Below are 14,663 nucleotides of genomic sequence, written 5' to 3' on the forward strand. Positions count from 1 at the left end.
AAGATTATGCAAGGACCTGTGTTGCCGAGGTAACAAGGACAGGGTGTACCTATTTCTCAAGGCTTCCACCTTGACAATTTTTCTCTGAGTCATGCGTTATGTGAAATTGTATGTACGCATGTGAATAAATGCTTTTCTATAGATTTCACATTCTAGCACTGTATTTGTCAAAAATTGTTGCACCCTTAAATCAATGGACATTTGACAAGAGGTACAGGTTAAATTTGGATTAAATTTGGATGATTAATTGACAATATGTTCAGGACATATGACATGTTAGTGTGCTTGCAAGGCCCAACTGACAGCAAAACAGATGACCTCTTCAACTGCTAAGAAATCACATAATCAGTTAGTACTATTTTGCAGGTACAATGTTGTTTGGACCCCTAGACTTTCAAAAATCTTCATAAATCATACAGGTTTGGAATGGCATGAAGGTGACAGATGATGACAAAGCTTTAATTTTTGGGTGAACCATGGCTTTCAAGTACTCTATTGACTTCTTAAACAGAGTTGACCACAACAACAGACAACCAAAGCTTTCTGAATGTAAAATGTTTTTCCATGTCTTTCAGAGCCAGTATTTCAAACATTAAGCCAAAAATAGCTCTGGCCTACACTTCTGCTGAGAATACAACACAAAGACAAGGACAAGAATGGTTAAAGGAGCAGCTCAACCACTTTACAAGAACAGATATGAAGAACATTGTCATTGTTTTCTTTACCACTGTCAAGGGGTTAGCAACGTTCAGTGGTATAAAGTGCTGAATGCCTAATAAAAGTGAAAATCCATACTGGCTACTAGATATTTTAGGCTTCCAGTAAGGAATGCAATAACATTCTCTTTATCAGACACTCAAAAGGCTTAGTACTAAGGGCAAGGGAGGGGCATTGCAGCCTCAATAGGGGTTTTGGCAGCCTAACATAGAAAGGACACATAAGAAAACACACAAACAGCAATTATAAAACCACGCTATTATAAAGCCATTACTTGAGTATCCATCTCTAATCACGGTCACTGGTTCACCACAACAGTACTGGAAAATGATTAATTCTACGCAGAAACATGAAATGTAGTAGATGTATAGAGCAAACCATGTGAAAATGGATTTCATCGCTTTTGCTTAACAAATATGATAAATGCTACCAGATTTGTAGATTTCTAAAGTTGCATTTCACTTTTAATGCATAATAAATGTTGTTAGTCAAACATTATCAGGAATGAAAATTGTTCCTGCTCCACTAAAGGCTGGCAAAGATTATTTTGAATATTTCCGTCTTGGTGGAAACACTGAGGTCAACATGTGGTTTGGTCAAATCTGTTTTTCCATGCATGGCAACATTACTTCTATATAGACCAAAGTTCCTCCAACTTTTTACTTTAAAGATACTTGTAATTTACATTTTTGTAATTATATTAACTTATATTCTATTTATTTGCAAAAATTATGGTTTGGTCACCTCTGTTATAGACACAGTAACTTATGAGCTTGGCAAACTACTACAATGCATTTACAATGAAGCCAATTTGTACTTTACACTCTTAAGAAAAATGGTTCTAAACAGTACCAAATTAGGATTCTTTGGCTTGTAATGATGGCAGAACCCTTTTTATAAGGTTCCATAAAGAACCATGCTTGAACATGCTATAGGACCTTAATGGTGTTATAAATAACCTTTTCAACAATATTTATTTTCATTAACATTAGTATATTAGTATCTTCATATTGTTAACATTACTATGATTGATATAATTTTTTGTAAATGATTTATTAATATTGTTTTATTGTTCTATCTGTCTGGTCATTTATCTTGCCTCCATTTGGGTTTTACATAAAAAAACAATGTTGTGTCAAATAGGTACTGTTTTATTGACATAGTAAAAATGACAGTGCTCTAACAACAGAGGTGAGCTGAATACATTAATGAATAACTATTGACATTGAACACGATTTAAATGTAATGAAGACCAAGTTCTAGTGAAATATCTTCATTGTCCTCTGTTTACGTCCTTCATTATGTTTTCTGAGTGGCATTTTCTCTCTTCAGATTATGATGAGGTTATGGTACATGGCAGCATCTGAAATAAACAATTGAGTTTAGGGTTACATTGTGTCTCTTCCATTTGTTCAGGCCAAAATTAGCAAAAATTGACAGTCTAAGCCTTTACCATGTTAAAAGGAAAAAGTGACAAAGTCACTGTATAGCTTTATTGTTGTTTTTTTGTAACTGGGTACGTTTAGGCATAAAGTCATAGTAAAAGAAATCAAACACCGGCACGGACACTGTCTCTGGCACCATCTCCGGCAAGGACACCGGCAATGTCTCCAGCACTCTCTCTGTGACGGACACAAGCAACTAACCAACTGTTTATGTTCAAAAACATAAATTTCCATTAAGTTCCTGGTTTTGTGAATTTGTCAAGATAGAATTGTTTAGCAGACACTTTCGCGCTTTACAGCTTGACTTAGTTCACTATAGCTGAATGAAAATGGACCAGATTCAAGAATGACTCATGTCAACAAAAGTCCATTCAAACATGTGGTCATTAATGAGTAAGACTGTAAGGTCAAGGAAATTATCTTGAGGGTCACTTTTTCCAAACTTACAAGCACAACTTTCCAGTGAATGCATTCATTCAATCATGCTATTTATCCAAGCACTTTATCCCCGTCCCCTGTAATCTTGTAACCTATCTTTCACAATACTGTAAACTCTGAGCTATGAATCATTTGATTTACCAGCAGCTGCCAGTGAGTGAAAGGCCTACTCAGACTTTTTTTCTCAAAAACAGTTACTTAATAATTAATAATAGGCTTAAAACAACATAATATATCAGACAGAGTCCAGTGTGGAAAATAGGCATGCTTTGCTGCATTTCTCAGAGAGTCTCTGCCAAATCGGTCCCCTTTGAGATTAAACCCATCCATTCCCATATCCGCACCTAATGGACATTGAAGTCTCCATTCTCCTGCAGCTGGATCACTAATTAAAACGTCTGCCAGAGAGCAACGAGTCACACAGACATCATTAGACAGTAAAAACTGTCAGTGAGTAAACTTGGGAGGTGTTCAAAATTAATCGTCTACCAGACAATTACAAGGACATTGATGAGGTTGGTCAGCACTTTTAAACCGTGATAACAGTCTGTTCTAAATCCAGTGATGATGGGCCTCAAATGGAGCAATTCAGTAAGGACAGACAATCATAAGATTCTCTCATATTGCATTCCTTGACTTATTATATATATTAAAATCAATAGTAGGCCTACTAATAAAAAGATAATGATTTTACTAATAATTGTATACAATGGGCAAAACTATGTTATGTTTCTTTTTTTGGAGGACCAAAATATGGATGCTCTGTGTCAAAATACACTGCTTGTTCTAGTCTCAAGCGAAGAAGAAATCTTAAAAGCACTAAACAACCACATTGAGCTACAATGTGCTGCAGTCTCAAGGTAATAAAGACAGGCTAATAAAAGCCCAAAATTCCAATAAGGGTTTTATCGGTTTTTGAGAGCGCTGTTCGTTGCAATTGTTGTTTTGATCATCGATTTGTAGAGCAGACTCGTTTTGCAAAAGCTTAGAGTGAACATCAGTCTTGGATGATGAGAAACCCAACCCTATCTTATTTCCAACTGAATAGCCAATAAGATCACACCAATCACAGTCACCATGGCCTTTGATTGGCTACCGATGACATCATTACTACAGAAAGTAAAACACATCACCAATTAATGACAGAATGCTGTTCAATCAGCCAATCAGCTTGTTGTTTGGAAGCCCCTGACAACATGCCTTCCAGGCTGGCTCTCTCATCCTTCAGACAGCTTTATGTCTAAGACACAAAATTTTACACTAACTCGAATACAGCTTTTTAAAAAGACCAGATCAGAGCATGATTGATATATAAGTCAACATAATTATAATAGCAGCATGATGCTGACCGGTTTCCCCCACACAGCCATTACTCACAATGGCATATAGCTGTAACTGAATATTCAATCTAGAGTCGCGAAATAAAGTGTGGCTGAGCACCAGCCTATACTCACTGATAACTGGAAGGCAACATCAGTTGTACCAGTCTGATATTAAAAGGGATTTACAGGATATCAGGGTCAACAAGATAAAAAAAAAGGAAACATATCGGAGTGAGCGATGAAGGTCTGTGTTGGAGAAAACCATCTGTAGGTCCTAACACAATCAACCTTTCAAGATCACTCGCAAAGCAAGCCTATGCCCTGACCAAGTTTTTCAAAGAAAATGATGAAAGCAAGGTTTGAACAATATAATCAACAATAGACTATCTACCTATTATTTATACCTATTATGGTTTTCATGACTATAGGACATACAAAGGTGTTATCTGGTCCATATCTAATTCACAAAAATACATGAAGTTTACTTTCACTAAAATTATATTTTATTATGCTAATCCATTAAAGGAATAGTTCACCCACAAATAAAAATTCTGTCATCATTTACTCCCCCTCCCCCAATTCTGTTCCAAACCTTTCTTTTTTCTGTGGAACAGACGAGAAGGTTAACCAAAGGAGGACCAAACAACGTTGGACCCCATTGGCTTTCAATGTGTGAGGGAAAAAAAAACACTGAGATACCTTGTTTTGTTCCACATAAAGAAAGTCATAAAGGTTTGTAATGACATAAGGGTGAGTAAATTACAACAAAGCTAAATCGATTTTGGACCTGCAAGAATGATTTTCACTCAAAATACATTTGGGTGTTACACATACAAAAAGAAAGTCCTAGAGACTGGGATCGACGTGAATGTGTGTAAATGATTACAGAATTTTCCTTTTTGGGTGAACTACCCCTTTAAGAAGAATTCTAGAATTTGTTGTTTCTATGCAACAAAAATAACGAAACCCTATGGGAGCTGCGCAGTGATATAGTGTACAAAAATAAAAATAAAAACATGGTATTTTACCATGGTTAGAAATTCAAACAACTTCATAGAAGCCATATCATGAGAGATGATTACTTCACTATTGGACACGTTTAAAACCCACAGGCAGTTTACATGGTAAGTCAACAGCTCTCCCACTCCATCTACTGGTGACTCATTTAAACTGATGAGGGGCCAGATACCACAAATCCTTCCTCCATACAAGACAGCATTCTTCTTTTTATACACATTATCTGCCTTCAGTTCAAGGATGTGACGACGAATACAATACAAATGGTAATGGCCCAATGTAATCTAATACAAAAGTGAGATATTACTTGAAATACTTGATATTACTTAGCTTTTTTTTAACCTATTTAAATAAGAATGCACAATTTATTAGCATCATATAGTAGAGTATACATTTAAAAAAAATCTGTTATCAAACAATAAAAATATAAAAGATAAAATTGGTATCTTTATTGGTTATCTTTATATGCTCTGAATTTTTATATTTTGCAGCTCTATGAAAAACAAAACAAAATAAAAGATATTTGCTGACATAATTTGTCCATATTCATCAAATGCATTATATTATCATCTAGCCATTTTTGTGCAATTCAACCACTATGTGGATTCTTTGAAAAAAAAAAAACATTACATATAAAAGTGTTAATGATTAGAGCTTTTTATAGCTGACTCTTAGGACTATATGGAAATTAACTTTATATTCTTGCATACTGTATGTAAATGTGATTTCAGAAGATAAATCCTTTTTCATTTGCTGTACTGTAAAACCCTTCACATATACACAGTCAATCCATAAACAGAGACAACACAGAAGACTTTCTCTAGAACATAAGTAAATTATTTCAATTTCACCATATCTATACACTCCAAAATGAATAACATACTAACAACTGATTTAGAATGAGGCTATTTAAAGTTGAAATAATTGACTCAGCAGCTCAGGATAGTGCAGAATAGAGCTGAAAAAGGCATGCAGTGAAAATTACAGTATGCAAAACAGCTCAGCTATACAAATAAAATGTTTTTCCGGCATTTTCAAGCTTTTAAAGGCCATAAAATAGAGATAAGTAATTAGGAACAAAACATTCATCTGAAATACAAACGTAGCGAGTAAATTGGGATCTATAACCAAATATATTGCATTTGGATAAATAAGTTAATTCCTGCTTAATTTCCATTAGTCAAAGAATATTCTAAGAAAATATTCCAATCAATATTCCACAAACATTAACAGAGAGAGAGAGAGAGAGAGAGAGAGAGAGAGATGCATGAAATGCATGTACCAGAGGAAGTTCAAGTATAATGTGGCAGCACATTTATAAATTATCTTATTTTGGCACAAGAAAAAATATTCAAAGATGTCAACAGTGATGATTAAAAATACTTCTGAGAAAGCAATTCATGTCCAGAGGAGATGGGGAGAAATACTGGAAATACCGTGTTCAGCTCTTACAAGTGTCAGTTCTTCCAAAGGCCAATAGCTTTAGTTCAGTGCAGTATGTTTTACTGCAGCTGGTCTGCTCTCATTTTTCTTGAGCTTGTTTTTGCATTTCAAAGTCAGGATGATAATGACTTCAATGACAAAGTCATCTAAGCCTGTTTCTCTTGACCACAATGGTGCCAGCCACAATGTCATACACAGTCCTGTTGTGCTGAAAGAAAAGGAGTGTGATGAATGCCGGAAAAAAGAAAGCGATGGAGAAGTTCTTGTTTAACGCTCTCACTGTAGATCTACAAGAAAATCATAAAACAAGAAGTTTCAATAGAATGTTAGGGAAAAGTTCACTTTTTTTTAAATGACAGAGTAACGTTAACAGCAGCACTGACGCAGAAAGCGTGACGTTTGTCGCTGGTACCACAAGAACTCGGTTTGGCTGAACCAGAACGGAGCTGTCACATGTGACCACTCGTAAGCCAATGAGAAACTTCCCTGGTGTCGCCCCACCAGCTCCCCAAATACATATGATCTGAAAACAATCAAAAACAGTTAAGCAGGTCTTCATGATTTTTTTTCATTCAACAGATTAACTCAATTATTTGAACTAACCTCATAAAAGCAAACTAATATCCTATAAACTAGAGCCACAAGCATCATCTTCTGCAATTCCTCCATTGATGTGTCCTCATCAATCTCCTCTACTATGAAGTGCATGGCAAACTTTGAGATGTCCCTAAAATTAGATTTTAAATGGGCAAAGAGTGAATGTAAAAATGTAAAAATATGTAAAAATATGAATATGTAAAAATATAAATAAAAGATTCCAGACTCACTTCATTCCACTCAAGTGCACAATACTAAGGATAATTGTGGCTTTAATGAAGAAAAGAATGAAGAAATCTACCATTTCCGCCAAGAACCTTTGCAGAGGAGAGGGGATATAATATTCCCTACCTAGACAAAAAAATAATAAAAACATAAACTGCTTTTGAAAACTGAACCATTCTAATTACGAGGGACAATTTTATCCCCCAATTTTATGTATTGGAAATAATATTAAACTCACTTTAAAAAAAAAATAAAGATGTAAACAATATTAGTTTACAAACAATAACGTGAACATAGGGGTGATTTCACTAATTTCATATGAGCATAAATTTCCACTTTTGCCATGTCCCATAGATCCATGCACAAACTTAACATAAACTGGCAATTATAAGGAAGAAATGGTGTTTCTTCACCTCCCCTTTCTCCAATAAAAATGTCTCAAACATTTTCAAATGAATTTTGATGTAATTTGTAATCATTCCATAGGTTTTGTTTCACTATAAAACATTATATCCTTTTAGATAAAATTAAAGAAATAGGCATTTAAAAAAAGGTAACTTCAGCACATTCATGTAAATGTCAATGCATCACTAAACTATCTAAATCCAATTAGACACCCTGTTAATGTTAGTTTTTACACAATGAAGCCATAATAATAGACTTTAACCAAATTATATTTCTAAGAGTATACTACTGGAATACTATGTTAAAGAAATAATCTTTAATTTTAACGTAGACACTCTATCAAATGCATAAACACAGCCTAAGGAGGCTCGTTTACATCTATACACAAAGTACTGAGCTGTCATATCCAAGGCAGCCTAGTTATAAACAAAAAATTGCAGCTGGCAGTTTTAACAAAAAAGAAAGGTAATAAAGGATGTATTAATTATCATATATAATTACCAGGCTGTTGAGCATTTCCATTGGGTTGCTGTGGTTGTTGTTGTTGTAGCGGCAGCTGCGCAGGCGCTGTGGCAGGGGCTCGAGAACTCTGACCGCTCGCGTCAGCAGCAGCACCCGCTGCGTTCGCACCTGCAGCAGGAAAACCAAACGGGCTGCTAAACCAATTCCGAAGGTCTCCATTAGACATATCTGTACCCCATGTCGTCGCTCCTGGCGTTTCGTTTGTTCCCTGTGTTGGGAAACACGGTGGGAAGGAAAACGCAGACATGGCTATCCAGCTCTGCCAGTTCATATAGCTGTAGTAGTACTGCCACATCCACTCTTGTAATTTTTCGCAGTACTCTGTGGTGGTAACAGCGGTGGAAGTGTCTTGTTTGCCCTGGGAACAGGGCTTGTGAATATTTGTTTTCATGTTTTTGCCGTCCCTAGTTCTACAGTTTTTTGCCAACGATTTCTCCTTATCACCAGCCTTTTCGTCTAACTCCGCCATGACACTTTTGTTATGTGACGATTTAATCAACTTCCGGCAATATTTCGTAGTGCATAATAAAGGAAATAGAATAAAAGACATGAGCAAAAGCGCAACCTCTTCTCAGTTCCTCCCGAAAAACGCATAGATTGCCGATTTCCATGCAAAATATGCGGGCTATATTTCGTTGTAAAAAAAGTCATATTATATCAGCAGAAAATTTAAAAATTTTGCCCCCGTTGCCATGGGAACGTATGAAGTGACGTAATTATGCGACGTGAACATCATCGAAAAGCCAAGCTGTAAAACAGGAGCACACTTTATTTTTTATATTTTATTTATTCGTAAATTTTCACAGAAAACTCCTTCTTTTTTATTTTTAAGAAAGATATTGATATGTATTTAAATTTATTGAAGAACTGTTTATGGAATGTAACCCTCTGTATTGTTGAAATGTATATTACTGTCTTGATTTGTATTTGTTATTACTGCATAAATAAAATTATATATATATATATATATTTATATATATATATATATATATATATATATATATATATATATTCATTTTTACAAGTTGTAGCATATTCCTTTTGTCAAGCTACATACAACTTGTTTGACTCATCAATGTGTTGTAAGTTTGATGTGTTTATTAAGGTCTGGAATAAAACAAGATGAGAATTCCTAGCACTTTCTGTGATGTAGCCTAGTATATGCTTGCTTAAGGAAGTCATAAGAAATAACTCTTTACATCAAGGTAGTAGCTTAGTGAGAACAGGGTGTAGGGGAATAACTTTTTTTCCTCTATTTTCATCAAACTGCAGTTTTTGCAAGTTCCCGCAATTTCAATGTACAATTGCATAAATTCTGCATATTCCATCGCATTTTTAAAGAAAACGGGCCGCATAATCAAGGATTTTTGCCCACAACAATCACAAAAACCTCCCAATTTTTCTGCAAGGACTTTCTCTGTGTAGTATGCAATTGATGGAAAGGAATTCATATTAATTCATATGGCACAAAATACATTTACTGTTTTTGCAGTTGCTAATAAGAATGAATTAATTTATAAATATTTGGGGAGAGCGGGGTAAGATGTGTCATCCCCCTTAAAATAGCATTGCTCTAGCATTTTTAGTGTTCTTAAATGATTAAAACCATATCCAATGGATAATAGACACTTTAATTAATTAATTTAACTTAAAGTACATGACAGTGAACATCTATTACAACATATTAGACATGATGGGATCATGTTCATAAAAAAATGGGGGTAAGAATATTTCTCAAAACCTATACCATGGCTACATCACATTGCCCTTCTTTTACTTTTAAAATAACTCAGTCACAGCTATGTAATAGTTATTTTACTTAATTCAATAGCTATTCTAATATTAAACTCTTAGCTATTTTACTGATTTAAACTAAATATTTAAATTCTATTATATTATATTATTAGGCATTAGTTAATTTATAAATATATAATTGGGGGTAGTGGGGTAAGATGTGCCACTCCCTTAAAATAGCATTTGTTCAAGGATTTGTAGTGTTCTCAAATTATTAAAAATCATATAAAATGGAGACACCACTTTAATGAATTTAACTTAAAGTACAGTGGCATGACAGTGAACATTTATTACAACATGTTACAGACACAATGGAGTCAAGTTTATAAAAAATGGGGAACATTTTTTGCCCTTCATTTACTTGTAAAACAACTCGCAACTATGCAATAGCTATTTTACTTAATAGCTATTTTATTATTAAACTGTTTGATATTTTACCGATTTACTGTTTTAAATTTGGTACAGAGACACAATGGAGTCATGTTAAAAAAGAAAGAAGAAAAAGAGGGTAATATTGTGTCTCAAAAAGATATGTGAGACAGGTGACGAGTGGGTCAGAAATCATGATGATCATAAACCACATCAACGACAAACTCCAATTAATTGAAGCAATAATAAGAAAATTGTGATAATATCAAGGTACAAGTTCAGAGCAGCAAAGATGTACTCTTCTGGATTGATGCTGTATTTGTGCTTTCCACCCAGTATGAGCTGTGTGTCCATCACCAGGTACTAGATAATGAAAGCGAGAGACAGTAAGATAATGGGAGTAAAGTGGTACCAGCAATCTGACAATAACAGATTGTTGGGAGAACATAATATTAATACTGTTTCAGCTTCATTGCACACACTATACGTCCAGATATGACTCATGACTTCCCCCATAAGGATCATTTATCTTTACACACAAAGCTGCTCCGTATAAAGCAAGAAAGATGTGTATTTACCACAGAGAAGACCAAAGTTCCCAACGATGCATAAAAGATGTACAAATACTGTGGAATATGAAAGTTTGCATGAATGAATAAACAAGTAAACATTTTTTTTATAAGAGAAGGAATTTGTGGATTTACCTGCGATCTCAGAATTGCACAAAGCAATGCAAATGAAAACAGCGTCCAGCTGATTGCCCATATGCTTCCTGAAGCAGCTGTGAAATCCCACTAAAAACAAGTAAAGACTGGTTTAAAAACTTGATTACCTAACAAATCATTCATTTTAATTTGAAACTTAGTAATACAGTACATATAGTCTAATGTCACTGCAGTTTTGTAATAAATGTACATACTTTAGATTGCAATGAAAACAAACTCAGTGCAAGAGACACCAAAGCAGTTGCACCCACTGCCCAGAGCACTGCATCGGCCGAATAGTACCTGAAAAGATATGTCGGTTTCTATAGCACTGGCTGTGTAACTAAATTGTTCAATTGTTAAAGTTCAATTTCTTGGAGTAATTGAAGTGCATTTAAATCAGTTTCAATTGTGCTTTTCACTCACACTACAACTGATCCAAGGAGAAGGCCTTCTGCAATTGTCTGTGTGAGAAAACAGCAGTCAGCATTTACAAAAGGATTCAATTGAATGCTCATCATAGCACAGTGGTTTTGTGATTTACTTACAAAGATCCCTAGGAAGATGAAGTTTAAAGGAACTTTCCGACGGATGTCACCACAACAGATGAGCACAATGATTAAAGCAAATGTTACACCGCTTGTGAAACGTAATCAAACAAAAGAAGTCAGTGTAAGTTAAACACACATATGCATATTATTTAGGACATGCAGAACACACAAAAGAGAAGTGCTCACATCATAGTATAGGTAAACCAGTATGTGCCTTTTACCCAGTCCCTGAGTGTCTCCCTATATAGGAAAAAGGGACGAGTGTATTAATAATACACACACACAACAAGAGATCAAAAAGTTAAAATGCAAGTCTAAGATGCTCAAGCTTATGCAGTAATACTTAAGTACACTTTATTTGAATTGAAATTAATTGAAGTAGGTGTGGAAACATAAATGTCTACTCACCAAAAAAGAAAAGCACAGATGATTCCAACAGTTATTAATAGTTGAACCATAAGTGTCAGGTACACTTTTCTTATGAAACCTGTGAAGCGCATTTAGACATGACACAAAGAAAATCACAAAAAACACAATTCTAATTTAGTATATCAAGAAACATTGACCGCATTATGTTTGAAATAGCTAAGAGACAGATGTAGTTTCAAGAGAGCACTGACCTCTTCTTATGGTTGCATCTGAAAAGCAGTTCTCATTCTCAAAGCCCAGGGTGTACTCTGGGGGAGCGCTGTCTGGAATCCCCATGTTGACTTGTTCAACAACGGGGGGCATCATGCCAGCGGTGGGTTGCCCAGCATTGAACTGCGTTGCATTAGGATGTTGCGGAGGGTAATAGGGGTTGTACGGAGGGGGAGACTGCTCTGTGTTCATATTGTGTCTTTCAACAAACCTATAGACACACTTAATTTAGAAAATTGAGAGTGAATAAACTCTGAAACTGATGCTTAGATGTAATCCACACAAAGAAGCTTAATGCCAGCATTTTTATCTAATGACATGTCACAAAGATTTAAACATTTAGGGTGCCAGATTCTCTGTATTGGTACAATTTCCATCTACATTAAACTTTTTTTTACATTAAAACTGCCACTTACCTTTTTAGTATCACTCTGCTTCCTGTTGTGAGTTGTGCAGGGCAAAGTCTGTGCTTGATCAGTTTGTCTCCTGGGGGACGGACTTTGCCAAGCCCATCAAATCAATTCACACACATTCATGAGAGCCAAGTTCATGTGTGTGTGTGTGTGTGTGTGTGTGTATGTAGGCTATGTGTGTTATTTTTTGTTTTAAAATTCAACAAAGAATGAATTTCACAATGAAATGCACAACTTACAGTGATGTACCAACTGAGTGATTTTTGTTTTTAACTACAATTGTCTAAAAATGAATAAAATAAAAATGATGCTTTATTTTAGAGGACAACCTCTTTGTGATGTAATTTAAGGGATATTCATCCCCAAAGTTATAGATTTTTTTATTATTTACTCGCCACCATGTTCTCCAGTTCAATAAGAGTAAGCAAGCTCCAAAAATGAAATGGACATATTCCTCACACAAAGCAATTGTAGAAATCTAGGTAACACTTTACATTACAGGCGCACTTTTATGTATTAATTCATACTTAACTAATGCACAGATAATCACAAGTTAATATATAACTCATGAAGAACTAAAACATCAATTAATGATTACTGCATCCGCAACTATAGAGTCTATATGATTAATAGATTAAGTAATACATGAATTGCTATTAATTCAATGTGTCATTGCTTATTAATTCCTTAATAACATATTTTATTAACTAATAGTGTAAATTAATGTGTTAATTACCACAATTAGTCAAAGCTATGCACTTCAACTTCCAGTTGTCTGCTTTAATTAATCATTAGCTAATGATTTGCAAAGGTATCATTATGTTATGACTTTACTTGTTGGGGCACATCATTCTTAACTAGTCATTTAGTAATTGTAGTAATTTCACATGAATTTGCACTAACAATGAAGTAATTAATCATGTATTAATGCATATTAGTGTACCTGTCATTATCTGGAAGTTGAAATACAAGGCTTTGGCTCATTCTGGTAATTAACATATGAATTAACACTGTTAGTTAAAAAATGAGTTATTATGGAATTAATCGACAATTACATATTTAGTTAATAACAATTCATGAATGAACAAATACATTAACCCTACAGACTCTTAATTAGTTCCCAATGTGAGAATCCTTAATGAATAGCTTAAATAATCATTAGTTACACATTAATTCAGTATTATCTGTGCATTAGTTAAGCATGAATTAATGCTTATTGCACCCGTATTGTAAAGTGTTACCGAAATCTTTTATTACTTGAAATATAGTACATAAGTAGTATACACAACTGTCGTGATACTTTTTGGAGCTTTACCTGTTTTTTTTTTTGTTTTTTTTAGCGTACACATTACGTTGTGTTGTGTTTTAGGGTTAATGGGAATTTGTCTAAAATCCCTGGGTGTCCATGGTAGAAAATCAGCAGTACATGTTCCGTTTTTATCTTTTACAGTGTAACCACAACCCATTAAACATTACATTGCATATCCTGTAGATGGCGTTAAATATACTGACAACAACTAGCCTAAATGTTCAGGTGTGCTACCTAAATCATGAATTAAACATGTATCCATAAATGAACGGGGGAAAAAAACAAAGATCAAGAAAATGGTCATTAATAATTCATTAGCTACTCATTTGTATGTAAATATAGCCAAACACCCATGGCGGATAGGTCCTGATTAATGAATAATTCATAGGTTATGCAGCAGGATTCATACCCCACTGCTGCATCATCCGCAGGTTTCAAAAGCCAGGACACTGGAGAATTTTTCCCAAGAAAGAAGTTGTCTGTTACTCTTTTCCTGGCTTTTGCGCGTATTTTAATGTTTTCGGTTTTGTTCTTTGTATGACGAGCTGTTACAAACTTGGTGAAAATCTACTAGGTGGGTTCCCATAGCAACGTCGATATTCTTCCACGAGTTTCTTCATGTGTCTCGTTGTAGAAGTTGTCCTGTTTGTTTTGATGCACAATCATAGTGCACAGCCATAGCAAGCCTACAGGCAAAAAGTGTGAGGGGATGCGAAGAGGAAGGGCGGGAGAGAGGGGATAGAGAGACGAGGA

At 34.8% G+C, this 14,663-nt stretch overlaps 2 protein-coding genes across 3 annotated transcripts; both read right to left on the reverse strand.

The window, feature by feature from the left end:
* Positions 1-5,366: 5,366 nt before the first annotated feature.
* Positions 5,367-8,629, reverse strand: fam8a1b (family with sequence similarity 8 member A1b). The gene is made up of 5 exons (XM_039679768.2): positions 8,111-8,629; positions 7,210-7,330; positions 6,986-7,109; positions 6,766-6,905; positions 5,367-6,669 (listed from the first exon to the last, which is right to left on the reverse strand). Exons 1-5 carry the CDS (start codon positions 8,598-8,600, stop codon positions 6,525-6,527), a joined length of 1,020 nt encoding a protein of 339 aa, XP_039535702.2. The 5' UTR covers positions 8,601-8,629; the 3' UTR covers positions 5,367-6,524.
* Positions 8,630-10,156: 1,527 nt separating this feature from the next.
* LOC120484545 (protein lifeguard 1) lies at positions 10,157-13,192 on the reverse strand. 2 transcript variants are annotated; one of them, XM_039679772.2, is made up of 10 exons: positions 12,605-13,192; positions 12,170-12,399; positions 11,958-12,036; positions 11,736-11,789; positions 11,547-11,637; positions 11,425-11,462; positions 11,214-11,301; positions 10,999-11,088; positions 10,873-10,920; positions 10,157-10,657 (listed from the first exon to the last, which is right to left on the reverse strand). In XM_039679772.2, exons 2-10 carry the CDS (start codon positions 12,378-12,380, stop codon positions 10,508-10,510), a joined length of 849 nt encoding a protein of 282 aa, XP_039535706.2. In that variant the 5' UTR covers positions 12,381-12,399; positions 12,605-13,192; the 3' UTR covers positions 10,157-10,507. The 2 variants fall into 2 exon arrangements, with proteins under 2 accessions (XP_039535706.2, XP_039535705.2); XM_039679771.2 differs by having other exon boundaries at positions 12,170-12,410; positions 12,605-13,191.
* Positions 13,193-14,663: the final 1,471 nt, after the last annotated feature.

This window comes from Pimephales promelas, chromosome 12, assembly GCF_988280905.1.
Source record: "Pimephales promelas chromosome 12, fPimPro1.hap1.1, whole genome shotgun sequence".
In the NCBI taxonomy this organism is placed as follows: Eukaryota; Metazoa; Chordata; class Actinopteri; order Cypriniformes; family Leuciscidae; genus Pimephales; species Pimephales promelas.